This window comes from Lindgomyces ingoldianus (genome assembly GCF_010093535.1).
Source record: "Lindgomyces ingoldianus strain ATCC 200398 unplaced genomic scaffold BDR25scaffold_21, whole genome shotgun sequence".
NCBI lineage: Eukaryota > Fungi > Ascomycota > Dothideomycetes > Pleosporales > Lindgomycetaceae > Lindgomyces > Lindgomyces ingoldianus.
The window spans coordinates 461,688-487,584 of record NW_022985182.1 but is presented as its reverse complement, the minus strand read 5'-3'; the positions used below and the strand labels follow the sequence as shown (position 1 = coordinate 487,584).

The following is a 25,897-nucleotide window of genomic DNA, read 5'->3' as shown; positions in this document are numbered from 1 at the left end:
CCAATTGCAGCGCTCCACGACTGAGCATGTCAGACCCACTGTCCGAGGGCATTGGCCGTGGTGTGTGTGAAAAGTGAGGTGCTGCAGACGCGATCGGGGAGCTCCAGGCAGCGCGATACTGGCTGCAGCGCCCAATTTGCTGGCCGCCATGGCAATCGCAACGCCGACAGATGCCCACAGCTCGTAGCGCATGCACATCTTTCATGAGATGCCGAGGCGCGATGCAATTGAGTCGAATTGATGGCGTTGCTTTGTGGGACCTGAAATTGCTTTGGCTGCCCCGTGCAACAGAAAGGGGGAGCTCGCCAGAGCATGGGAGCTTGCGAGACGCGCTAGACTCTCTTCCGGGCGCGGCGTAAACAAGGCTAGGCCCCTCTCGGCCAGCTGTTGGAGCTCTGCCCAACCTCGTCGCTGGTGGTGCCCCAGCCCGCGCCCGTGAAACCGCCGCCCACAACAAACCCCCCAGCTTACCGCCTATACCTCCCCTCCCTCCTTGCGTTCCCACTTGCACCCTCCATCACTCCTCCATCCACATCATCGCCCGCTTCTGCACCAATTGCACATCTTCACGTCACTACAACACCTCGCCCTCAAAGCTGGCTTCTTTAAGAACTCTTCGCTCCTCCTCCCCCTTCTCGCTCTGAGACCCCCATCTCAAAAGGAGCCAAGAAGTTCTTTCTTGTCTTCCTTTCGAATTGTTCTTGTAACGGTTCGAGAGGCATTCAAGAAGGAACGCCGCGACTCCAGCCAACCTGGACTTTGACGCCCGCGTACCGATCCCCTTCAGTGTCTTCCCGTCCTCGTATCGGAGTGACGCTGTCACTAAAGAAACCACCAAAGTCAAGGTAGAAGGAGAAGTCAATCCGCACCCTTCTCATCAGGCTTCGCACGTCGGACGGGAAGGTCACGAAGAGCACTACGAATCCTTCTCTGCCACTGCCGTCCCCGCCGACCGCCGCGACTCCCGCGACTCCCGCTACAAAGAAGAGGTCCGCGTCTACGAGGAAGAGCGTGTCCGCCGCCCAACCACCACCCGCCGCGAGGAGCTTCACATCTACGAAAAGGATCGCCGCACTCCTCACCAGCCCGAGCAGCGAGAGCAGCGACGAGAGCGCGTCTCCGAGGTTGAGTTCAAAACCCGCGACCGGTAAGTCCTGTCAGTGCTTCTTGTTTTGCTTTATCAGTTGGTCACGAATCAGCGGAAAAGCCCCTGGAACTTGGCGGAAAACGCCACTTCCCGCTTAACCCTTTTCTTTTATTGTTGTCCGAGCGACACGCGGGCTCCACTTTTCCTGCTCTTCTTCCCTACCCAAGCTGACCCTTCCCCCTTCCATCAACAGTTACCATCAACCTTACCAACGCTACGTTGGGAGTCAAATCGACGTTCAAGACAGGACTTACGACAGAGACTTCAACACTGTCCACGGCCCTGCTACCGACTACACTCCAACCCAGATCGACGTCACCGAGCGTCAATTCCGTGAAGGCACTCGTCCCATCGTAGGAGGCTTTGCTGCTGCTGAACAGGGTTACACCAACATCAGTACCAAGCCCAACTACGAGCAACCAGCCGGTTACACCCACGACAGCTTCACCTCTCGCACCAGCCACGACACCACTCCCTACCAAAGGCAGGACGTCGACGTCGTTGACTCCCGCTACCCTTCCTCTCACCGCCGAGAAGAAGACGTTCGAGTAGAAAAGACTACTCGAACTACTGTTGACGCCCCCAAGAAACACAAGCGTGATATGGGATATTACGACGAAGACGGTCACTACCACTCCCTCCGCCACGGTCTCCACAAAGCCGCTGACAAAATCCTCCATCCCATCCACGGTCATCGCCACCACCACTCTCACTCTCACTCTCACGCCGGTTCTCACTTCGACAACCGCGAAGAGGTTGTAGTCAAGGAAAAGTACACTACTTCCATTCCATCTCCCCCGGTCACCCGCATCTCTTCCGGAGTCCCAGTCGAGCGGATCCGCCACACCGAAACTCGCACAATGGCGCCTCCCAACACCATTACCATCCCCTGCCATCACATCCGCATCGGCGACCTCCTGATCCTCCAGGGCCGCCCTTGCCAGGTCATTCGTATCACTACCTCTTCCCAGACTGGTCAGCACCGCTACCTCGGTGTTGATCTCTTCACCAAGCAACTCCATGAGGAGTCTAGCTTCATCTCCAACCCGGCCCCGTCCGTCATTGTCCAGAACATGCTTGGTCCTGTCTTCAAGCAGTACCGTGTCCTCGACATCCGTGAGGATGGCCGCGTTGTTGCCATGACCGAGACTGGCGATGTCAAGCAAGGCCTTCCTGTCCTTGACCAGAGCGGTCTTTCCAAGCGTCTCTCCGAGTCATTCGACAATGGCCGAGGCAGTGTCCGCATCCTCGTCATTAATGACGACGGCATGGAGATGGCTGTCGACTACAAGGTTGTTCACGGCTCAAGGTTGTAAGCGGTTGCACCCAGTCAATGGTAAACAATTACCCTCAACTCAAATGATCTCAAGCTAATCCCATTCCAGGTCGCAATCAAACGCTCTGCATGTGTCATGAGAGCATTTAGGAGTTTGCTTCCGGTCGGCCAATTCAACTCAAATTGTGTTCATAAATCTTCTTTCCTATAGTTGCTTGACTGGCCCGTCGCCATCCCGCCATCAAACGTCGGCTTCCGTCCTTGACGTTGGCTGATGTTTGATGACGGGACATGCTACCGTCTCGTCTTGGTTAGCATTTTGGCGCAGGGATCCGTGGTGTATGTGGCTGGAAAAGCACGAGCTATAACTGTGGATAGTTAATGAAAGGTGTCTGTTTGCATTTGCATTTGCCTTTGTTTGTTTTATTTGTGACTCGTGCTATGTGCAATTTCATTTGTTTTTCCGCCCGTTTTTCTTTTCTATCTCGCCATGCACCAAGAAGTCGCGTCTCATTTTCACTAGCACCCTGAGTCTCGTGCTGATCCCAAAGGTTGCTTTCACCTTAGCGTCCCTTTCTGTTCTTTCTGTCCTTGGCGCGATGAGCTACCCCGCGTTCTCCACCTCCTTCCAGCAATGCAAACGCTCAGCAGCCATCAGATTCGGCTCAAGCCATGAACGAAACCCTTATTTCCGTGCCATTGATGTGTGGAACGGAAAAGCCATAGGTCAGCTGGTTGTCGACTGCACAGCTCGCTCCAGTCACCTTCATACATAATTTGCTTCTTTTCCCTCAAACTGACTCCAAACACTCTGGTATTAACATCGTCTCAGAATGCTTCACTCAAACTATGCTTTATCCCCGCAGCTGGCCTCTTTTCCGGACCTCCCACCGTTTCCCGACACTGTCCCTACCGCTCCACTCCTTCGTATCTCGCTCCAAAGATTGCTTGAACATGATTGCGAGGAGGAAGAACGGTGTTGGAAAGCATGTTGTGATCTAGGGTTCTTTTACCTTGACCTTAGAACTAAGGATAGCGCTGGAGATGTCAATGGGGAAGCGTTGTTACAGGACGCGGACCAATTATTCGAGGTAATGAAAGAGTTCTTTGACCTGGATATTAACGAGAAGGTCAAGTATGATTTCGCGGACCAAGAGAGCTATTTTGGCTATAAAGGATATGGAGCAGGAATCGTGGACTCCAAGGGTACAAGAGACAGGAATGAGTTCTATAACGTATGCTCTTTCACCCTATGACCTTTGCCTCTTCTCGCTCATGAAGTTCTTGTGCTAATTTAGAGCGTCAGATCTCAAAAGACGACATCCTCGCCCTAACCCCCAAACTCCCAGCTCCGGACATCCTCAACTCGCACTACGCCCTCTACACCTCCTACATCAACTCGTCGCACTCCATCTGCCGCGTCATCCTCTCCCTCCTCTCCACCCATCTCCCGCTCCTCCCCTCAAGTATCCAAAACGGCGGTCTGCCCGCTCTCCACAACCTCCACTCCATCTCCGGCGACCAAATCCGTTTCGTAAAAGCTCCGCCTCAGAAGCAAGACCTCGCGGTGGCGCTAGGGGAACATACCGATTTTGGCAGCGTCACGGTCTTGTTTAATCGCCTTGGAGGCTTGCAGGTTCGACTGCCCGATTATATCGATGCTATACCGCCCGCTTCGACCGACAAGGCGGGAGGTCTAGATGTGAATAACACGCTCTGTGCGAATGGCTGGGCATATGTGCGACCGCTTCCCGGACATTGTATTGTCAATCTCGGAGATGCGTTGGTAAAGTTCTCGAATGCGAGGTTGAGGTCGAATATCCATAGAGTAGTAGCGCCTCCCAAAGAGCAGGGGGGGGTGACGAGATATAGTCTTGTGTATTTTTGCAGACCTGAGGATGATGTGAAATTGGGGTGTTTAGTGGAAGGTGGGGAGGAGCAGGAGGAAGAGTGTGTTACAGCGAAGGAATGGATATTGAGGAGGGCGTTGGGGAGGAGGAGGATTGATGAGTGGGAGAAGAGTGGAGGGACGGAGGGTGTTAGTATGAGGGGTGGAAAGAAGTAAGATTGCTGGAAAGATTACAGGAATTCAGTAACACTCTAGAATGACTTGAATATTTTCTCATGCTCATCCACCAATCATCGATGCAGTAATGGGCACTCGCGCGGAATTTACAACATATACCCTCCCACTTTCAACAATTTAATACATCAGCTTCCATCCACATCTTTGAACAACCAGGAGAGTTCATCTACCCACCCAACGGCATTGCACAAGGTCCATATAAAGCTTCTTCGTCCCAAACGAGGAAACTCTTCACTGCTCACTTTTCTCAGTCTTCAGTGCCCCCACCCCTAAAAAAAAAAAACGAAAATCCAGTCTAAGATTGCCGGAGCATTGTCCAGTGGATCAAAAGGAAATGTCTGCAGTGAACTTTGCATAGAAAAAGCGTCCTCTAGCAAGCAAATAGACACGATTAGATCCAGTATCAAGACCACCCTTCTGTCCACTAAATATTTCAGATCAATCTTCTCGTTCTTTATTAAAACTGACTGCTCGACTGAAAAAAAATGGAAAAATCTCTTCACATATCTCTGGCCCAGGGATGTAAAGAAAAGAAAAAAGGTCCTTCTGCATTGAGCTTTATAGCCAGAGTAGCCTTCGGGGACTAAAATGGGCAGATAAATGATACGCTTCGTGCTCTGATAGTGGAGGAGGACGCTTACATTCATCGACACTGTGCCTGAGGCTCTTCCCTCCTTCACATCCCGGCTCAAAGTCCTTTCAAACTGGACAAAGTCGTTGCTATCCCCGGGGCAGCTTTTCGGTCCTAAAAAAACATGTGAGTAAGGGTAGATCTCATGGCTTGAGCTCCATACCTTGATTCCTCCATAGCTAGGCTGTTTTTCCGTTCTCAAAAAAGTCATGAAAGGTGCGCCAATGACCGGAAGGGAGTCCTTATAACCATCAACTCTTGGATTCGAAGGGCTTCTTCTTTACACAACTCGGGGTCAAGGCGCTTTCAAAACGAACGATATTCGTGGGATGACTGGGGCAGCGTTTCGGGCCTAGGAATCAAAAGGAGAAGATTAAGATGGCCGGACAAAAGACTCGAAGCCTTTTCAAAGTCAACGCTTTCGATATTATGAACGGGGCAGTGTTATTTTCTTTCCTCCAAGGCTGGATCGTTCTTCTGTCTACGAAATGACGTTGGGCTTCCCTCATGGTTCGAATAGACACCGATTCCGAGACTCAAAGCCCTGCTTCTCCTCACGCCTCCCGCTCAAGATTCTAAAGCCTTGCCCCACCAATGTTAGGATTAAAGCAGCTTACTGGATATACAAAAAGCCCCTATCTCACTCTCTATAGTGAGGGCACAGGAGCATTCTTCGCTTTCCACAAGGCTAGAATATTTTCTCCCTTACTTGTGATGAGTCAAGAGAGTTCTTGGGGGCTTTATAGACATCGCCTCCCAGTGTCAGGGCTCTTCTTCTATTTCCGCGGTCTCTGCTTGAGGCTCTCTAGAAATGATCGACATAGCACTTGATGGTTAGAGAAACCCTCCTATAACTAAAAAGATCAACCGGGATTAATGGTTGAGGTGGCCTTCTAATATGAATTCCGGTACCTCAAACATATTGGTGGGGAGTTAGGTGGAAAGACTAGAAGAGAACATGATATTCAACATGGCGGGAGGAAGAGAGAAGTGAATTTGGAAAGGATACTTTAGATTTTAAAATTAAAGGGTGAGAGAAGTTTATAGTGGTCAGAGGGGTTCGTAGTAGTAACGGGTCAATCAATGCTGATGAACTTTATCACCACTGACCTTTCGAAGTCTTGCATATAAAAAGTAGTCGCGCTGAAGCATCTACCCCAAACACTTGAATTCAGGAAAACTACCTTCCCTTATAACAAGAGTAAATCGTATGTCTTCCTCAACGTTCCCAGTCCATATTTGAGTATCCTGCTGTAGTAAGCAATGTAGCTCACCACACCACGCCATTACCGACGCTCTCAAACCTTTACCAACCTACTGAGCCTCCTCACTCACCCCTCGATTGCTCTTCCGATCTTGGTCTGTGTAAACGCCTCGCCCCTCCACCTCAACTCTCTTTTCCTCTACACTTCGTCGAAGCTAACGAGCGAGCAAAAAGGAGAGGAGAAAGCCCAGATGGTCAGGGTGTCCCCCGGAAGACTAAATTGGTGCACCTCCGGAATCTTTGGTGGAAGAGTTCTCCTTTTGAGTTGGAAAAGCATCATGGGTCAGCATAGTGGCTGGAATGGCGGATCGTAGCACCAATGAACGAGGTAATGACAGTTTATTGGAGCCGGGATTTTGCTCGAAGATGTTGAAGTGTGAAAGAAGTACCTAGATCGCTGGATTCTGGTTTTTTGTGACGGTGTTCGCATGTCGACCTTGGTATTGGTGAGGGAGATGCTGGTGAGCACCATAAAGGAATCTGGAAAATAACGATTCGAGATGAGGCAATGTACAGAGTTCGATCGTCATCGGAATGCGCACATGAAGTCGTTCTTCCCAAATCCAGTACATTTTTTTGACAGAGGCAGACCGCTGAATTTCTTGCCACGCTCACGAAGACCTGGGAAAGATATTCTCGGGTTGTATGTGGGTGCGAATTCCGGACGCAGGAGTCGCATTCGCTCATTTGATCTTTCCATATGATCCCGTGTTTTCGTCTCCCTACTACGGTGTGTGGCTACTACCAGTCCAGCTCAGGGGAGGGTTCTCGGCCTTCTTGTTTGACCTACTCTTGCTAATCCAACCATCTCCTAGATTCTTCTTTCCAATCGTAGTCCAGGCATATAAACCCCGAGGCAGAGCCGCTCATCTGGCACAATCTTCCAGACGCCACAAGCCCACAAAATTCAATCTTTCAAAATCTCTACCCGTCTCACACGATCTCCAGCTCCTCGAACCCCTCTACCATCTCACTCACCTTACTAGTAGGATTATACCGAAAACCCTGCCCCCCAAAATTTGCATGCACCGCTGCCCCTTTCGACTCCAACCCCACCGCAGGATACAACCTCCTCCGCGAGATTGGTACATCCGGTTCTGTGCACACCCAAACTGTCAGCTAATCATTCCACCAACCTAATACCTCCAAATTCAGAGAAAATACATACCAAGCCGTTTCCCGTTCACCGTGAAGAACACAACACTCTCTCCATTATCCTTTTCTCTCCACTCAACACCACACCCCACAATATCCTCAGTCCCAAACTTCGGCCAGCCAAGCGCCAGCTTTCGGCCTTCGGCATAACAGTGTCCGTCATCGCCATGATATCCCCAACTCGCCCCGTGCGGCCAGACAAGCCCTGGTTTAGGTTTGTTTTGGAAGCAGCCGCCATCATCGCCACGGAAACCCCAGTTTGGGGTCGCATGGCCGGGGAGCTTGAAAGTTGGGATGTCTTTCTCGCTGAGGCCGATGGCTATGACTCTGTTGGTACGTTTTAGTATGTTATTAAGGGAATGGAATGTAAGAAAAGCTGGTTATGGTCACATACTGATTGCTTCCTTGATCCTTAATCTCCACCTCGAAGTAGAACTCACCATAGATAGAGATCGGGTGGTCTGCGAGGAGTGTAGCCGCAAATGAGAGGTGACGGCCATTCACTTCAACAAGTTAGATTCCAGCCTGGTATCTGTACAATGGCCTCGATGCTGCCTAGTTTTAACTTACTTGAGAATCCTAGCACATGGTTCAAAAACTGCACTCCACATCCACTGTTGTCGATAGCCAGCTGGGGCGATCGATTAGTTAGGCTCCACGCCCCAGGAGACTTACACTCTTTCTCAAGTCGTTCTTGCAGTCGTTCGTCTCCCGGCGTCCAGTTAAGGAGCGTGCACCATGTGTTTGCACTCCAGCCATGTTCGTCGAGAACGTCATGCTTCGCACCTTTATTCAACAGGGCTTGAACGATCTCGGTAAACTTCAACGCAATCGCCGCAGCGAGAGCTGTTCCGTAGTGTCCTCTTGCAGTAGCATTGGGGTCAGCGCCATTCTCAAGGAGAGCATTTACAGCTTCGAGATGCCCTTGAGACGCAGCAGCCTGTAGAGCTGTCCCAAAGAACCCACCCTCTTTATTTACTCTAGCTCCCCTCGCAATTAGCAATCTCAACGCACCAGTATGACCACGAAAGGCGGCAGCTTGCAGTGGATTGCCTAGATGTCCACTCCGGTGTGTAGGCTCGTTCTCGAAGAGTAGGAAGATTTTGTTGTGATCAATCTCCCTGATTCGCATTGCGGCATGTAGCGACGGCGCAAAGAAGGCTTGGAAAATGGAAGAGTGTTCATACGCCAGGAAGCCTTCGCCTTCTTGTAGTTTCAAGTACTTGCCGTATTCCGGATGACCGGAAACTATTTGAGTAGAGTCTTTCCCCAGCCAGCGGCCAGGGCAATTGGGATCGGCGCCACGGTCTAGAAGTAGAGAGAGAGTTTGTTCGTCGCCATGCATGGCTGCAGCGTGGATGGCGTTCCCAAACTGTCCCATAGAGGTGCTGTCCAATTGTGCTCCTCGATCGAGAAGGAGTTGAACTTTTTCAAGATTTCCAAAGTGGCTTGCAATCTCCAGAAGGCTGCCATATGGCCCGACGCGTTCAGAGGGAGAACCGCCCCGATCAAAAATTGCAGTGAGCAAGTAGTTCGCCGATCCCACCCATCGGAGGCAAATAACTCGAGAAGCGCTCCCGTAGTAGCCTCCCGTGACATTTGGGTTGAAGTCCTTGTGATTGATCAAGAAACTTGCCATCTCTGGTTGGCCGCCTTCTAACACGGCCTGCAGAGCAGTACCAAGCCAGCCGTCATTGCAATTTATGTCCGCTCCTTGATCGATTAGAAGCTGGACAAGATCTGTATCGCCGCTCATAGCGGCTGCTTGCACAGAGCTACCGACGGTCCCACCGGGTCTGAAGAAGGAACCACCCTCATTGGGCTTAGCACCAAGTTTTATCAGTGTTTGAACAGCCTCCTTCTGGCCGCAGAAAGTAGCCGATTGGAGTGGACTACCAAGATCCCCAAGGTGCGCGTTGACGTCTGCCCCAGCTTCGTACAGCCTCTCGATAATTTCCGAGAAGCCTCCGACAGCAGCAGCGCGTAGGGCGTGATTGAGGTCGGTGGTAGTGGCTCGGTCTTCGTTCAGCTTCAAGAGTTTCTCCACTCCTGCTCTCCACCCGAACAGCGAGCTGTAGTACAGAGGCGTTATGTTGATCGGGTGGTCTTTTCTTGAGCGATCGCTCAGAATGCGAAAAAGCTGCAAGAATGATTGGCAATTGGGACGGTCTTCAATCGACCTGATCAACTGTTTGCATAGGCGGGTTCCAACGTCTTCCTTGATAGCATCTGGAAGCTCCTCTTGGGCGGAGATGCTAAGATTCCATGGCCAATGTGTGAAGTCATTCTCTTCTGGTGGGAGAAAGGCGGTACATATATACTTGAAAGGGTTGTTTGGTCTGTTATGTTGGCTCCTTAGATCTTGCCAAGTCACCTCACGAACGAGGAGGCCGCTCAGAAGTTCAATCAGCTTGTCGTCTGCGCGATCTACAGGCCAAAGATGCGTACCGCCATGTATGGTCGCATAGTCCATAAGCATATGGTCTTGTCGTAATTGATCAAGCTCTTGTCGGCTGGGGCATCGGTGCGCTAATTCTCGTGAAGACAAGTAGGTGAGGGATACCTGTGCGAGATAGGCATTGGCATCGGAAAGCGCAATGTTATACTTTCGAATGCTAGGTTCTGCACTGTTTTGAAGTTCCCCGGAGAGCAAGAATTCCTTAAGTGAGAAATGTGCCAAAGAGAGCTCCTGTTTGTCAGGTGTCTGGTCGGAACTCAAACGGACAAGCGGTCCACAGAGCTTGAAGAGCCATTGGGCGTCGTGGAGCTTGCTTCCCAGTTCTGTGTTCGTTTCATATTTTTGTATGGCTACTGCAGCTCTGATTTCATTCAGTGTCAAAGGTCGAGCAGCAGCTACAAGCCACTGTAAGATCTTCTTAACGGTCTCGCGGTCTCTTGGCAGGTTCTGAGCAGCGTCAATGTCCAATAACAGCCGTTCCCACGTCTGCGCAATGTTGGGTGGTAGTTCCTCGAGGATGGTCAACACGTCCTCACTGCTATCGGAACCAAGGAATATCTGGAGTTGTAGTGCAGCGAAGAGGAACCTAAGTATGAGACCTTCGTGAGCATTGAACTAGTGTGACAAAATATGTAGTAGACTTACATTCCATTTGCTTTTTCAACAAGCTTGGACACGATACGGGATTTGACAGTAGGACATTCTTGCTCGCCCGCCTTTAATTTCTCTCCCCACTCTGTGTCATTATCCATCTCTTTTTCGAGCTCTGCACGGACGTAGAGCTCAATATCTTCAGAATTTGACTCGCTAGATATTGAAACCCTCTGCACTTCTCTCAGAGTTGACTGGATTTCCATGGTGGGACGGCTTGTGACAAGGACCTTTATTTTGCCTTGCCCATCCTTCTGCAACATGAGAAGGGTCTCTAACAGTGCTTTGCGCCGGCTCCAGTCGCTATGGCTGTTCTCTTTTGGTTTACTCGGCGGAAGGAACTCATCAGCAGCATCTATTACCAAGTAAATGCAGTTGAACTTCTCACATGTCTTAACCATGATCTTTGCAAGCTCCTTGTAGTCCACGGACCGAGCTTCGAGGTGCGAATACTGGAACGATGCGAGGTACTGCCACACCGCGTGGCGGAAGGCTAAGTTTTGCCACGACAATTGGGCAGCTAAGCATCCAAAAAGTTCTGACAGACTCTGCCTTGTGCTATTCTTGTAGTCGCAGTAGAAATAAGCAAGACCTGTGTTTGCTTTTGGTCGGGTTGCGAGTCTTCTGAGCTCGTCGATAACGGCGGAGCTACGCAGGTGGATTAGCTTCGGTAGACTCAACTCTCATGTATAGAACCCAGCTCACGCGAGGACCGTTTTGCCATTGCCCGCTATCAGGTGGGGTTAGAGACCAATCTGGGGAGTGTTCAGGTGAACTCACGAGTGGCATTTATCCACAAGAGGTTTGTCGCAGTTCCCGATACCCAGTCTTTGTACTCTTGCCGTTGGAATATCCACTTGCAAGTTCCTTCTTGTTTAGAGTTTCGAGCCTCTGTATGAATTTTCGTCTCGTCAATAGACGTCAAGCTGTCGATTCTTCCTTTCCAACTATCTTTCTGAAGACCAGAGATCTCCTTGGTGCATTGCAACAGATGTTGGAGATGTTCGCTGAGCTGATTGATGATACCATCTAGCAGCTCCTTGTCTTTGACCACCCAAGCTGTCCGATTCTTAGAGTCGTCCTTACTGCTAAGGATACGAGACCTCCAAGTCTTCTTCGTCTTTTCGTTCCTGGTGTGTTTTCGCAGTAGCTTTTCGGCATCCCCCAAATGCTGTTTGGTGCGCTCCAGTATCTTCAAGATTATCGCCTGATTTTCAGGTGACTCGTAGTTAAACAAACAATCCTCATCAGGGCAACTGCTGCTAACATTGTAATCGGCGCCCCACTTCTCTAGCTGTTTTCTGATGCGCTCAAAGTGAAGCGCACGATCCTGTATTCCGACATCGCTACGAAAGAGTTGCTCGATTAGAAGGTACCCGTCGATAGCACCCTTGAAGGCAACAAGCAGTCCGACAACGCCGACGACAGTTCCGGCAACTTCCATGGTCAAGTTTTAGCAGATAGAATGAAAAATTGAAGACAACGGGAAAATCAGGTTGATTTTACACTTGCACTCATCACACCAGCATAGCCACTTTGGAGCCTGGTTCAGCTGGACAACGATACTAGGAGGCTGGGTCTGTTTCCACGCAATCCGAAAACACATAAGCAGGCGCAGCTACTTCAGGACTGCGCTGGCTGTGGTTGAGTGATAAAATGGCCCCTATGCAGGAGATAGGGCTGTGCCGGAACTAGGCCTAGCTTGGCTAGATCTATACCAAACCATTTAACCCTTGCGGGAGACCTCGCCATTCCGTCTTTAACTTTCTGAAGATGCACTCCTCTGCAAATGGAATCCGCTGTGCAATGCTTTCGATGCCAGGCTATTAGCGATGCTATGCAACGCTGGCAATATGAGTACAATAATTCATTCAGAGTTGAGTTAGGCACTTTTGGCGAGCTCGAAAGCGATTCAAGCTGCAAAACTTGTCAAGCTATTGCCGAGTACTTTCGCACGGAAGAGGACCCCTCGTCATCATACCGTCTCTATTTTGGCAGACTGGTACACAAGCAGCGCTTCTGGATTCGCCTGGTACGCCCTGTAAGAAATTAAATTGGCCGTATTGTGATCGCTAACTTTAAAAGACGATCGATGATCCAGGGGACGGAGACTACGGTGCCGGTGCTCTTGAACTAATACCTCCTCCTACTTTGGATCCGACTCTAGGCCATTACGTGGAGCTGGATCCTTATTGGATAGACATTTCGAGAATCTATCGCTGGCCGGCTTCTTGTGACATTGAGCACCAGGGCGTCTGTCACACGTTCCCTGCTTGGAAAACGTTGGATCGTCCGCCAGTCTTGATTCTCATTGATGTGGAGTCATGGCGACTAAGTTTAGTGAAGCCGGTACAGTATATAGCGCTTAGCTATGTCTGGGGTAGAATACCTAATGTCCTTGAAACTACGAAAGCGAACTTTCAAGATCTTCAGCAGCCCGGTGCGCTGGCCTCCCCCGACCTTCTTGCGCGGCTACCGAGAACTGTTCGCGATGCTATTGTTCTGACGAAAGCTATGAGCCAGCGCTACCTCTGGGTGGATAGATTGTGTATAGTCCAAGACGATTTCGAGAACAAGAAGGAGCAACTCGACAACATGGCGTCAATATACGCAAGGTCATATTTCACCATTGTTGCAGCAGACGGCTCTGATGCAGACTATGGACTTCGAGGCGTCCCTGGTACAGCTTCCCCACGGTCATGCAGACAGCAGATGTATCACTTTTCCAAGCAATGTTCAATGATGAAAGCACCTATACCCGAGGAAAAGCTTGACACTAAGGACTGGCACAGACGAGGCTGGACATTCCAAGAGCGGACGCTCTCGAATCGAAACCTGGTGTTCTTCCAAGATCAAGTATTCTGGGAATGCCGGAGCTCAGTTTGGATCGAAGACATTGCTGACATTCCTGAGGGAGCCAATCCATTAAAAATATCAAAGCGCAAACGAGCAGATCGTCATGACCTTCAATTCCTCAAGTGGCCAGACCTCCATCAGTACGCCAATCTTGTGCAACGATACAACTACAGATTACTCAGCTTCCACTCCGACGCATTGAACGCCTTCTCAGCTGTACTACAGGTTTTGAGTCGGTCTTTCCCAGGAGGATTTCTATACGGGCTACCAGAATTCTTCTTTGACTTCGCTCTTCTCTGGATACCGATATTTCCCCAGAAGCAGCGTAAACATCAGTTTCCAAGTTGGTCTTGGCTTAGTTATGAAGGCGACATGTCATTCATGTATTTCACCAAATGTGATAAACTCGTTTTCAATTCAACCATCGGAAGCTTGATGCTGGCCCCGGGCGTTGAACTTTATCCGATGGTAGATTGGTACAAAACCTCCGAGACAACGGGCCAAAAACATCGCATTGACAACTCGTATTACCGATATCAGAAAATGAGAAATGACTACACCCAGCCGTTACCACCCGGATGGTCGAGGCATATCTATCACCAATCTCACCCTGATATAAGGAGCGACCAGGAGGATGTTGTATACTTTCGGCATGCTGAGGCGTGGGGAGAACGGTTCATATACCCTGTTCCCATGCCTGATGAGCCACTGGTACCTAAAGTAGACTCATGGGGCGCTGAGCTAACCTTCACCACAGTTCGGCGCTATCTAGTACTTGGTCCCGAAATGAAGGGGCATATTGAAAGTGGCGGGCATGGTTGGAGTAACTACTGGAACGCCGAAGTAGCTGGCTGCATAACCTTTTCTCTTCTTGACGATGCAGGCAATTGGGTTGGCATGATACGCTCCAATACTAGCGGCGAAGGAGACGCCCTGATCGGAGAAAACTGCGAGATTATTGTTACCTCCTCTGGTGTTGCTTATGAGGACTCATGGGGGAATGCCAGCCTCCGGTTCATGGAATTAGTGGTGCGAGAAGAATTGAAGGACACCATGGTCTATGAGTTCTATAATGTTTTGTGGATCAAACGAGAACATCAAGTTGCGTACAGGAAAGGAGCTGGACGAGTATGGAAACCTACTTGGGAGAAAGAGCACTCTGAGAGGGCGGACATCGTGCTAGGATAGTTTGTGATTTCCGACTAGTCGCTGGTCCCGAAAGCGTCCATGTTACAGCAGCTGGAGGGTTAGAGGAAGGGAGAGAAGGGAAAGAGCAGTAGAAGAATGAAGAGCGTTGGTGAGTTAGGCGAATCAGGCAGAAATAATTTGTGCGGTATGCCCAAACGCGCAGAAATTATCAAGATAGTTGCTGATTGGCCCGAATTTCAACTGTAACCAGCTTTTTGTAAAATACTGCTTTTGTTTTGTAGAGGGCGATATATAGGGGTCAGTTCGTGGTAGATTATTTGCTCATTTTCTACCTAGAGAATGCATCCTTGGCTAACATAAGTATTTGGGCAATGAGTCCCAATCATCAAATATTACAATATCTCTACCGCCAAGCCCTCTCTCCTATTGGTCTGGATATAAGCCGGTTATTGATCTGATTAGTAGAAAATTAAATAACCAAAAAGCTTCGTTGTTCTACGTTTTTAAGCTTTAAGTAATCATTCTGCTCTGCTACATGCTTGATTTGGCCTTCTTTTTTCCCTATTGTGATTGAAGACGACGCGGTCGGGGGTGTTAAAATCACTTCTGTGTAAAGATGGGATAGTAGATAGCACGGATAGCACTGAGAGCAAGGTTTCGGAGAAAGATACGAGTGTATTGTAAGAGAGACGAATCGCTGCCAAGCCTCGCTTGTCAGGATTCATGCTTATATACGAAGCACAGGTCATGTGACCTCCAAACAGGTCAAGTGAGGCCATACTGGCCCGTTCTGGGACATCCGGCCTTACATTCTGCTGCGTGATTTTTCCCTCCAAATATGATTGGCACTGTCAAGACTTTCCAAGCAAAGCCTGTTGCAGGCAAAAAGGGGGATTCTGGGGGTCTCTTATGGGTTGGGGTTGTTGTTGTTTACAGCCTCTATATTTCCTAATTAGCCCTGGATCTGTAACGGCGCAGGCAAGACAATGGATCCGAATGCAGTAGGAATCCACTCAGAGGCATATGGGAGTGCGTGGGGACTCAATGACCTGGGAATACCATTGACACCTATAGGCCTCGTACGAAAGGATATCAGAAAACTACCGAGCTAGCTAAGGGGAGATGTGCGACTAAATACTTGGGGTAATAGGGGTAACAGCAGGGGGCAGGGCCGAGTCAGGGTCGGGGCCGATACGAGGACCTTTCGGAGGTTCTGAGCGACCTGAGATGGAACGATTCATGAGAATCGTTACAGGATCATGACACGTGCAAGGTAAAACTTACTCTTACCATTAGCACTAATCTCTTGAGCTAAGAGGTCCTAGCTTCCAGTCTTGACCTCACCTTAGGAATCGCTAATAAGGTTGGTATTAATTGTCAGCGATCTAGGGTAATCATCAGGCCGTGACTGACAGTTGTCTGGGGTTGTCATGGCAGTATTAAACGCGATCAGCCACGTTTGAGGAAAGTAGAGGGTGTTAGCGCCTGTTTTTAATTAGATTTTAACCTGAAACGTGCGGACAGGAGGAGAATCTGTACCTGTAGCGTCCTTGGCAGATGGGGATTGGCTGGTAAGGTAGTACGGCCCGGTAGGGAGGGTTGGTGGGCGTGGCAAGAGGAGAAAGGAAGCTGGGTTAGTCAGATTGTTTATTGTGGGGACCGTGCGCGTAAGCGAACTTTTACATAATCCTTCCTAATAGGGACTAGCCACCTTCTTCCTGGAAAGGAAGGCTAATCTGCTCGTAGCCATGCCTTCCCCAGCCTTTTCTTTTTCACTACGACTACCATTGTGAACGTGGGTACCTACGGCGACTTGTGTTGACCAGGCTCTCCCCACGCTGAATTGTAATTGCTGTCCATATTACTTACTGGAGAAATGTGCACCATATTGTGAACGAATATTGGCTTTCTTCTGATTGCTGTCATGGCAACTAAGGCTGTTGATTTTGTTCCGAATCCGCGGTTTAGATCTTGGAGGAAGTTTCCCATACTTGGAATTCAAGGTACTTTCCATTATTTCCCCCTCAACGGATACGATCTCGAGATTTTGGCTGGGGTAGTGAAGTCTGCCATGAGATCCCAGAGGCCGCGTTTCGATTCCAGTGATACCATGAAATAGATCCTAGTAGCATTTGCCAGGGGGACTGGGTTCGGAATTAAAGGCAGAAATTCCATCGCCTCCATTTGACTGCATTTGGATTCACACTCTCTTGACATCATAGCTCCAATCCGTTCTTTTTGGGGAAGGAAGTCCATGAAACAAATCGATAAGCTGTTTTTTTTCGAAGCCATATACTGAGAGAGAATCTACTTGACTCGAGCGTGCTTGCAGCCAAGTTCGGAAATCCACAGAAGTACCATATCACCGCATCGATTGCTGAAGATCTAGAAGTTTCCGAGGTTACAGGCCTTAGTTCGTAACGCAAGCTCCGAGATGCGCTGTAGAGAGAAGGTGTCATGGTAGTGGTGGGTTGGCTTCTGGCTAAGCCATAATTCAGAGTATGGTGACGTTTTACTAGCCGAAGAAGGAAGGAAGAAAAGAAGGAAGGCTCTCATGAATACAACCTCAATGCCTTTTATATCATCTCCTGCTAGAATTGCTCTCATGCCGCTAAATTTCGAATTTTGTGGAATAGCTCTTTCATCAATGGGCGAACGGAGACATAGGGGTTCACAGCGCGCTCGCACTGCCATGAAGAAGAGCCATTTGTCTTTTTTTGGCACTGAGTTCCGAGTTTCTACATGCCGCAGTGGAAATTGAATTTTAAACCACGCGAGTCGCTTGAATGGGATATAGTATTTCTAAGTACTCCGGGGAGGGGCTTTATATATTTATTATATCAGATGTAGCTCAGGGGTCGTGGGTATGGTCCACTTTTCTCTCACATGTCAAGCGAGCTACGACCTCACTTGAATGCATGAGAATTCCCCAAATCTGGAAGTAGCTATTTCTAGCCCTTCAAAGGACTTTCCTATAGCATTTGGAAAGTATTACAAAGTGGAAAGGAGATTGCGGCGTGACGTGTGGTCAAGATCAAAGTTTGTTGAGCATGGATAGTATTTATCTACAAGGCCCACAAGCTTGGCTGCTGTAATCTATACAAGAGGAAGCAACCTTAGAGGAACTGCACTTAAATCTACTAATTTTCAACATTCCCTAACTAATTAATTTCATATAGTGTCATAGAACCTAAAGATTTACATCATTCCCTCTGCCCTGTCGATAGCTCATGAGTCCCTCCCGATGGTAGCTCAACCGGAGGTACACTCAGCTCGGGTGCATACCCGTATTTCTCAGTTCGGGAATATGGTATTTCACTCGCAGCCGGGCTTTTGTTCCGTTGATACCGCGTGAAGAGGAATATGAGAATTCCGACACTGAGAACGCCTAGTGGAATGCCAACTCCGGTACCAATTGCAACACTGTAATCTCGTGGGCTTGATACAGAGGATGGACTAGCGGATATTGCAGGGATTGTGACTGCCGGGTTCGTTGTTAGGATGGTACTTGTGAAGGATGTCGTTGGCACGACTCCGATGGTAGTGATGACCGTCGGCGAGCCTACATGGCGTCAACTTTGCGAATACAGAAGAATACACTCAATCAATGAATGGAACATCTTACCAGAAAAAGTATGTAATTCCGCCGCTCCCGCACACGCACTATCCAACGACAAATCCGTCGTGGTATCGTTCATGCAATAATACACATCTCCATCATAATTATCACATTTCCGCACATTTCCTCCCGATTTCGATGGCGTCAGACAAAAAGATGAGCAGTGGTCTGATTTCCATGATTGGTCGGTGCAGCTGCCTCGAGCGTAGGCTGATCTTGCAAGCCCGGCGCCTGCTTGCTGTGTCAATTTACATAAATTGTTGGATAGACATGCGTATCCACTGGCGCAGCATGTTGATTCTCCGGAGCTGCTGCATGGGACGTCCGAGGTTGCAATGGCGCCGTTGGGATAATAGCATAATGCTAGGGTTCGCGGGAGTAGAATGCTTGTGAAGAGGATGGTTGAGGTGTGCATTAAACGCATTGTGGAAAGAGACCCTTAGCAGAGAAAGGTGCCTGTCTAGAAAGAGGGTGAAGGCGAGTGGCAACCTCTTGACTGATGGGCAAAAGAACTAGAAACCATCAACGAGAAGGAAATGCAACTGACAGAAGAGACGATTCAAGAAATCAGCCATACATATGTACTTATTGGGCTCTGCTGGCCCCGGAGCTCTGCCGCATGGTGCGACCGCAGACGCAGTGTGCGCAAGGAGGTTTGTGGAGCCAAAAATGCAGTTCAACGGGCATCAACCGAGCCAACTCAAATCATGCAAGAACCTGAAGTTGAGACAAGAGTGCTAAATGCGTGATGTGATTGGTTCTCGGAGATAATGGGGCGAAAATGGGCAGGTATCACAATCCATCCGCCCCCAATGCCAAGGCCTCTCGCACGAAACGATTCAGCCCTATATTACTCTGTAGTTAGATATCATCTTCCTTCCGACACGTCTGTATGATGCTTACGGAGGTATCTAACCGATCGGTCTTTCGAGTCTATCTTGGAAATTTAGCATACATACATGGTGGGAAGCTATTGAAAAGCAGTTCGAGTTTACAATTGATCTGTATCATATGGTCAATCATCGGGGGATCCTACCGCCTAACATTCGCATTCTTCCCCTTCATTATATCCTTACACCCCACTCCCAAGATAATATCCACTCCGACTCAATGTCATAAACTTCCCCCGGAACCTTCCATCCTGAGCCAAGGTCTTATCTTCACCAAAGGCCACCCAAAGCCTTGCCGTCCAAACTGTCAACAACAATTCCCTCCACTTCTGATCCAAGTCCTTCTCTAGCTCTATCACAGGCAACACACCTGCATCATCCATGACCTTCAGAATCTCAGTCGCCACGACTTTACCCTGTAGATCTCTCCAGTCACTGCCGTGTTCTTCCTTTTTACGGTGTAAGCGGCTAGAGCTGAAAGAACCGACTTTCATGCTAAGTATTTCGCGCCCCTTTGTATTTGGGCGTGGGATATGTATTACACGCCACTTCCACATGCTGAATCTCAATTCTAATGTCCCTGGAAAACAACTCTTCCTGAACCCTCGAATATGATATTCGTTATTGCGGAGCGGCGGATCATTAACCTCATACAACACACTATCTTTATCAAACGCAAGGGCTGAGGACTGTGTAAGAGCCACTTCTTTCGCACGGAGTCGTCGGATACGAAATTGCGGTCCGCGTTGATCGAGTGCGCGGGAGAGTTGGTAGGCCGGGCCAGCGGGCGTATGGATGAAGGTTCCGTAAATCATGAAGGTGGTTTGATTTGAGTCCAGGATGGAATAGGCGGGAGGTTCGTCGAGGAGGGCTTCGAACTGTGGTGGAGGATTACTAGATTCGGCGTATGCGGTGCTAGATTCTTGGTATGAGGGTATGGGCTCTTCCTCCATTATGTTCGATTGCTGCAGTCTTGCAGGGAAGTTTCCAGACATGGTGCCCGCATTTGAATCCATCTCTCATAAATATGGAATCAGGGTGAAGGTTTGAAAAAGCCATACTGCCGTTGAGCGACTTTGTTCATCATATGTTTCTGTTCGCACTAGTTAACTAAGGGCGCGACGACTGACGTAACAAATGAAGTCTTGGCGCAACCAATCAAGAGTAGCCCCTAGAAGTGATTGTGATAAGCTGACTGAATGTGGCTCGGCGACGAAGCCTCATTGCTTGCGCAGTGCTGGGTTTCGGATACCACAACTCTGCCTTGTGCTGACCGGGGTGAGCTATTTGATGAACACCGCAATTCACAACCTAGGCGTTTTCCTTGTTATGAGGTGAATATGCGTACTTTCAAGGGAATACTTTTTCATAAACACACAAGATCATTACCAACCTGGAAACCCCCTGTCTGCACCACCATCTCATACTTTCATTCAGAACGACAAAGATGGCTGGAAAACAGCTTTGGATCGCTGCATGTCGGCATATGGTAGAACACGAAGGATTCTAATTTATGGAAATAATCCCCACCCACTTCATCTCAACCTAATGCAGGTCATATACTTCAGATAGCTATCACATTCCCATTAGAATTCTTGGTAGGTGTCCGCCTCCTTAGAACACTTCCGCATGATTAACGGAGTGTATACAAGATATGTTCCATTCATTATTAATCTACAAAACCCGCCTCACATTCCCAGATGGGCCCCTGAGTGAGCCCCTACTAGCTACAGCGACTGGCTGTCTAGTTGAAAGGATAGTGAGCTCTCTCCTGTCCGGAAGCGAAGACCTGACATTGTCTATCTAGTTCCATAAAATAATTTACTCCCCTCGCACTCGATCTCATTAGCATCCCACTGAGAAGCAGAGTGCCGCCGGTGATCTTGGATGAAAATGACGGAATCTCAATCAAGCAAGCTCACGCTCGATTGACTATTGAGACCATCCGCCCTCTTGGATGTTGCAACAGGAGCTGCAATAGTAGTAGCTGCGGCGGCGGTATAGAATAATGTGTCCTTGAACTTGTAATGCTGGTTAGACTGCACGTTCTCCTCAAGATCAACAAGCAAACTAATCCTTGGCTTGACGGGTGATACCTTGGTGTTGGTAACTAGTGAAACCTGGCCAGCCGACGGAGTCCTCGCAATTTGTTCGAAGAACTTGGTATCCATTTCCTTAGCGTTGCGTAAAGCTTGAGCATCGTCTTCCTTTGCCCCATCCTTGGCGTATGCCTTCCATTGCTCGACGCTACTGCCTGAGGAGCGATGTGTGCTCTCCGCCTGACTCGGAGATTGAAACTCCAGAGCTGCACGGCACGCTCCTCCTCCGAAGCTACTTCCTCCATAAAAGGTACCGGCAAATGCATTCCTAGAATGCTGGACGAATGATGAAGGTGGCGCTGGGGCGTTGTATGCAGAATTCCTTGGTGTTGGTTTCAGCGTCGCTCTCATTCCGTTATCTCGTCTGCCGCAGAACTGGCATTTGCAAGGATCGCAGCAGAGTTCCGCACAAGGATGGCCACAGAGTTCGACTCGTCTCATGCACTTCTGAGTGCAGTTGACGCGGGACTTGTCGAACGGATGGCACTTTAGCATGCAAGTATGACCGCAAGGCAAAAGGCATCGGCAAGGCTGATCACAACCGCCATTGACGATGTCCCAGTCATCGGGTTCCTTGATCCAGGTCTTGTTCCCATGTTGAGTACATTGCAGCGGGAACCGAAAGCCAACACGGAGCTCTTGGCCGGTGGTAGGCTTGTCCTTCTTGAACTTCTTACCGCACATTATGTCAACAACATCGGCCCATGCCCCACTCTCGCAAGCAAGCATTTCAGCGTTGCCAAAGATATAGAAGCCTCTCTTGGCTCGGGACAATGCAACGCATACGCGGTTGTCGACAGAGAGGAAGCCAATATTGTGGCGTTTGTTGCTGCGAACCAATGAAAGCAAGACAATATCGTTTTCTTCACCCTGGTATGAGTCGACAGTGACGACATTGAATTGGCTAAGATCCTTGAGATTTTGATGCTTCCTGAGCTTCTTCAAAATGGTCTTGCGCTGTCCGTTGTAGAAGGTAAGGATCGTGATTTTAATCGGACTGACATTGTTGAAGATGAGATAATCGACGAAGCCAACAATCATATTAGCCTCCATATCATTCGTGGATGACATATTGCCGTCCCGCGACTCTGGCCACTGATGGTGGAAGAAGAAAGAGTTGTTTCCACCCATTCCCTCAACTGGTGGTCGATTATCAGAGAGCTTTACGGAAGGGTGATCTTTGAGCTCCTCGCCATATATAGGTCGTAATAGGCGACGAATTTCCGGTATCATTCGGCGCTGACGCTTTAAAGTTTCGTACTCAACGTCGTTGTTGACCATCCTCTCAAACAGCGACAAATTGAAGTGGTACGGCTCGTTCTCAAATTCCCTGACGGAACAATGAGGGCGAAGTTGTTGGTGGTCGCCGACCAGGATTAAGTGCTCCAGAGATGGAACACAGGCTGCAGTTATGGGCGCCTCAAGAGTCTCGGCGGCTTCTTCAACGAGAACAATTTTCGGGCTTAGGCTGGCGACGAGGCCCCGATACTTGCTCAATCCAGTCGTTGTCATACCGATAACTCGTTGGTCCTTGAGAATGCGGTAGTCAATCTCCCATTGCCCAACACGGCGATCGAGGACGGCATTTTCGTATGCCTTTGCTAGTTCTCGAAATTCGGCCCGCAAGAGCCTCTTCGTCTCCCGTTGAAAATAGTTGTACACGGCTCCTCGTTGTGCGGTCGGGATTGTCGTGAGGTCTTGCGCCCTCCTGAGGAGTTGCCTGATTTCCTGATCCATCAACGCTGCACCTCTGCCAGTCTTGTTGTCGCTTAAAAGAATATACGGGCCTTTGAGAGCTTCGATGTCGTCGTCATCTCGAGCCACAGCTTCAGCCTCTAGTTCTTTGAGCTGCTCAAGCTCGAAGTCTTCCTCTTCAAATTCGAACCCAAAATCATCCGGAGCAATAGGGCGAAGACAAGGAGTGAGGCTCCTTCCAAGCCATTGCTCCATCTGTATGCCAGGTGTGTTTGGAGATATTCCCATCGCCATCTCGGGTTCCATTTCCAACGACTCAGCCTGTTCATTTGTGATAAGCCCGAGTTTCTCGAGGAGCCTGTGATCTAGGGGAGGTTTGTTTGATTCTAGTGGCGCAAGAAGCATTTGCATTCGTTTTGTTAGCTCCCTTATCATCTTCATCGCGATCGACTTTAAGCCTGTGTGGTTCTTAGGCTGGGAGAAGTTTGAGCGAACCTCGAAAAGAGTCCGCCGCTTGACCTTGTCCGTATCCTTAGAACGACCACCAAGCCGAACGAAGTTTGGCTCAAACTCAGCTGCATGACGAAGTAGCTGGTCTAGAGCATGGTTGGTTTGACAAGTGACGATGATGGGGGGATCCTCTTTTCGCATGTTCGCTAAAAGTATTTTCAAAGCGACAACAGAAATATACGTCTTGCCGGTACCTGGAGGGCCCTGAACAATAGCAAGACGCTTGGTCAATATCCGCTTCAGGGCATTAGATTGTGATTTATCTAAGCCATGTGAGCTGCTCGACGGCCATTCCTTCAAGATGTCGACATTCTCAAAGATATTGTTTTCCTCAAGCGCAACCAGCGAACTCATATCTTTAAAGGGATTCTGCTGGACGTATATCGGAGCGTCGACTTGTGACTGAGCTTGTACGAGATGTTCAGAAAGGGGGAAGGGCTGTGGCTCTTGCATCATGTGTTGCAGCGCCATGAGGGTGTGTCGGCTGGCCTCATAGAAAGTCGAACGACTCTCTACCATGACCCACTTCTTCATGGGATCAATCTCCATATCTGCAGGGTTGGCGAAGAACAGATCAATTTCTGGCGGATTTTGATCAAGCGCAGCAAGAGCGCGTGCGGCAACAGTAGCGAGGATACATTGGGTCTGGAAGCAATCATCTGCTGGACTCAGTGCAACTAGGGTTCCTGGGATGAGTCGCTTGGATTGCTCCCAGCGAACGAGTTTCTTGACTCGACTAAGGGAAAAGGCGACCCTTGTTGCTAGACCTCGGGGAGAGAATACAATCGAGGTGATGTAGACCTTACAAAATGATTAGCGACCAAATGCAGACGGGAACATCACCTAAAGTACTAACTGGGTCATAGATTCCGATATTAGCGCCTTTGGGGTACTGTGACTCGTCAAGCCATGGCGATGCCTGCACTTCCGACACAGCTTCCCGCAGAGGACGGATGGCATCCTCACGGAGAAGAGAGTACTGTGTGCTAAGGTACTCTTCATGGGTGTCATATGCACCTTCAACTTTATTGTGTCGTAGGTCCTCCGATACATCAATGATCGTTTCTCTAGTGCCGATGTTGGGGGTTGGAAGAATTTCGGAGGCAGAAGGAAATTCTGGTTTCTGTACCCATGTTCCACCAGCTACGGGCTCTTGTGAGAGTTTGAAGTATTCCTGTATGTTCGCTCTCGAGAAAGCGGACGCTGGCGCAGCACGTGGCTGAGACTTGTTGTCGTATGGCGAACAGAATCCGGCAAAGCGCTCAGCAAGGTGAGCATTCACCTCTCCTGCAAACAAGTTATCGTCAGAGATGCGGTAGAGCATGATATGAAATGATGAGCGAAGAAAACCAGAAGGAAGGGAACACGCGGCAGAGTCTCTAATAAGAAAAAGGTAACCAGACAAGACATGTCTAAGTTCTCACCGACATTCTGTTTCGAACAATGGGCAATGGCGAACGCAAACTCACCGGTTTCGGTGTCTTCCGCAAGATTCATGTACAAGTTATTTGATGAGATTCCCGCTAGGCTCGCCAGTTAATACTTAAATTAAAATCAAAAGATGAAGCACTAACCTGTGCGATTCTTCGACTCGCGCGTTTTTCGATGGTTTTGCTTATGCCGAGCCATGTTTGCGGTATTCCGGGACGCAACGAAGGAGCGAGACTAGGAGAAGGCGTCGCGAACAAGGAGAGGATGAAGAAGGGAACCGTTGGCGGGGCAATCAAATCCGCGATAATAACGCGTCAAAAGTTGCGGTGCGTTGTCACCTGATCTTTACTTTGCAGTACATTTCTCCTCCAGAACAGGGGGAGAACATGAGAGCGCATCAATGGTGCTGGGTTTCGACTGCCCGAATGCAGGGTAGCAGAAAGAGTTAGAAATAGAGCGGTGAATGGAGGACGGGGACGGAATACCTATCTTGCTGCGGGATCCAAACAGAGGAGCAACTGCCTATCAGGAGCAAGGGAAGGAGTCCGATTCTTAGGTCAATTACAAGAATAAAAGTCTCCTAGACCCGATCCGCCGAATTGTCTAGAGGGTGATGTACAAGGTAAATTGGTGAAGGGGATCTACGATGAAAGACCATGATATGGAGGAGACGGAGAGGGCATGGATGGGGTGCAACGACTCGAATAAGAATACACAACTACTACCAATGTAGATTCGCCCTGGCCTCTACTAAGAGATAAATAGGGAAGGTACGACTAGTCAGCCTGCGCTATGACTATGCCTTCCAAGGTTGCGCCAGCCCACAAGGGTTCCTTTGCTTCTCGCCTCTTGGGCTACAGTTTCTAATGACTATGACAGGCGCGCCTACAGGGTGGTAAACTGCAAATTGAATACAGTCTGCTATCCGAAAGAAAAGTTTGGTGGAGGGACTGCCGACGGACTTCCCCATCGGGGGTGTC

The 25,897-nt window shown here is 49.3% G+C and overlaps 9 protein-coding genes across 9 annotated transcripts; 4 read left to right on the top strand and 5 right to left on the bottom strand.

Annotated features, from left to right (window-relative positions):
* Nucleotides 1–26: 26 nt before the first annotated feature.
* Nucleotides 27–2,563, top strand: BDR25DRAFT_315349 (uncharacterized protein; the record flags this gene model as incomplete). The annotated part of the gene is made up of 4 exons (XM_033691518.1): nt 27–73; nt 719–1,147; nt 1,341–2,459; nt 2,533–2,563. The coding sequence occupies 4 exons, from the start codon at nt 27–29 to the stop codon at nt 2,561–2,563; spliced, it is 1,626 nt and encodes a 541-aa protein (XP_033546170.1).
* A 693-nt stretch (nt 2,564–3,256) lies between these two features.
* Nucleotides 3,257–4,488, top strand: BDR25DRAFT_288832 (Clavaminate synthase-like protein; the record flags this gene model as incomplete). The annotated part of the gene is made up of 2 exons (XM_033688414.1): nt 3,257–3,658; nt 3,730–4,488. 2 exons carry the CDS (start codon nt 3,257–3,259, stop codon nt 4,486–4,488), a joined length of 1,161 nt encoding a protein of 386 aa, XP_033546169.1.
* Nucleotides 4,489–6,016: 1,528 nt separating this feature from the next.
* On the top strand, nt 6,017–7,527 carry BDR25DRAFT_356563 (uncharacterized protein; the record flags this gene model as incomplete). Its single annotated transcript, XM_033695664.1, has 11 exons — nt 6,017–6,025; nt 6,074–6,130; nt 6,188–6,258; nt 6,316–6,364; nt 6,410–6,686; nt 6,719–6,732; nt 6,788–6,844; nt 6,871–6,970; nt 7,024–7,120; nt 7,153–7,183; nt 7,240–7,527. 11 exons carry the CDS (start codon nt 6,017–6,019, stop codon nt 7,525–7,527), a joined length of 1,050 nt encoding a protein of 349 aa, XP_033546168.1.
* An 864-nt stretch (nt 7,528–8,391) lies between these two features.
* Nucleotides 8,392–9,546, bottom strand: BDR25DRAFT_188111 (ankyrin repeat domain-containing protein; the record flags this gene model as incomplete). The annotated part of the gene is made up of 2 exons (XM_033684263.1): nt 8,392–8,612; nt 9,240–9,546. Coding segments are annotated over 2 exons (528 nt in total), but the record flags the coding sequence as incomplete, so codon positions are not given.
* Nucleotides 9,547–9,622: 76 nt separating this feature from the next.
* Nucleotides 9,623–12,270, bottom strand: BDR25DRAFT_48216 (uncharacterized protein). The gene is made up of 5 exons (XM_033698640.1): nt 11,449–12,270; nt 11,374–11,398; nt 10,663–11,316; nt 10,008–10,603; nt 9,623–9,952 (listed from the first exon to the last, which is right to left on the bottom strand). The coding sequence occupies exons 1-5, from the start codon at nt 12,110–12,112 to the stop codon at nt 9,930–9,932; spliced, it is 1,962 nt and encodes a 653-aa protein (XP_033546166.1). The 5' UTR covers nt 12,113–12,270; the 3' UTR covers nt 9,623–9,929.
* A 172-nt stretch (nt 12,271–12,442) lies between these two features.
* On the top strand, nt 12,443–14,839 carry BDR25DRAFT_343723 (HET-domain-containing protein). The gene is made up of 2 exons (XM_033693857.1): nt 12,443–12,700; nt 12,754–14,839. The coding sequence occupies exons 1-2, from the start codon at nt 12,458–12,460 to the stop codon at nt 14,710–14,712; spliced, it is 2,202 nt and encodes a 733-aa protein (XP_033546165.1). The 5' UTR covers nt 12,443–12,457; the 3' UTR covers nt 14,713–14,839.
* Nucleotides 14,840–17,876: 3,037 nt separating this feature from the next.
* Nucleotides 17,877–18,849, bottom strand: BDR25DRAFT_343722 (uncharacterized protein; the record flags this gene model as incomplete). The annotated part of the gene is made up of 2 exons (XM_033693856.1): nt 18,299–18,849; nt 17,877–18,235 (listed from the first exon to the last, which is right to left on the bottom strand). The coding sequence occupies exons 1-2, from the start codon at nt 18,714–18,716 to the stop codon at nt 17,877–17,879; spliced, it is 777 nt and encodes a 258-aa protein (XP_033546164.1). The 5' UTR covers nt 18,717–18,849.
* A 515-nt stretch (nt 18,850–19,364) lies between these two features.
* Nucleotides 19,365–20,177, bottom strand: BDR25DRAFT_315344 (uncharacterized protein; the record flags this gene model as incomplete). The annotated part of the gene is made up of 1 exon (XM_033691517.1): nt 19,365–20,177. One exon carries the CDS (start codon nt 20,175–20,177, stop codon nt 19,365–19,367), a length of 813 nt encoding a protein of 270 aa, XP_033546163.1.
* Nucleotides 20,178–20,893: 716 nt separating this feature from the next.
* On the bottom strand, nt 20,894–25,115 carry BDR25DRAFT_343720 (uncharacterized protein; the record flags this gene model as incomplete). The annotated part of the gene is made up of 4 exons (XM_033693855.1): nt 20,894–24,287; nt 24,343–24,773; nt 24,956–25,009; nt 25,061–25,115. 4 exons carry the CDS (start codon nt 25,113–25,115, stop codon nt 21,087–21,089), a joined length of 3,741 nt encoding a protein of 1,246 aa, XP_033546162.1. The 3' UTR covers nt 20,894–21,086.
* Nucleotides 25,116–25,897: the final 782 nt, after the last annotated feature.

Bases quoted from the DNA above. Each gene is read 5' to 3' on its own strand.
- BDR25DRAFT_48216 (XM_033698640.1), bottom strand. From the start codon at position 12,112: ATGGAAGTTGCCGGAACTGTCGTCGGCGTTGTCGGACTGCTTGTTGCC. The intron at 11,317-11,373 runs GTGAGCTGGGTT...CCACCTGCGTAG, and splicing joins AATGGCAAAACGGTCCTCGC to CTCCGCCGTTATCGACGAGC. The intron at 9,953-10,007 runs GTACGCATCTTT...TGAACTTCTGAG, and splicing joins CTATGCGACCATACATGGCG to CGGCCTCCTCGTTCGTGAGG.
- BDR25DRAFT_343723 (XM_033693857.1), top strand. From the start codon at position 12,458: ATGGAATCCGCTGTGCAATGCTTTCGATGCCAGGCTATTAGCGATGCT. The intron at 12,701-12,753 runs GTACGCCCTGTA...TAACTTTAAAAG, and splicing joins AGCGCTTCTGGATTCGCCTG to ACGATCGATGATCCAGGGGA.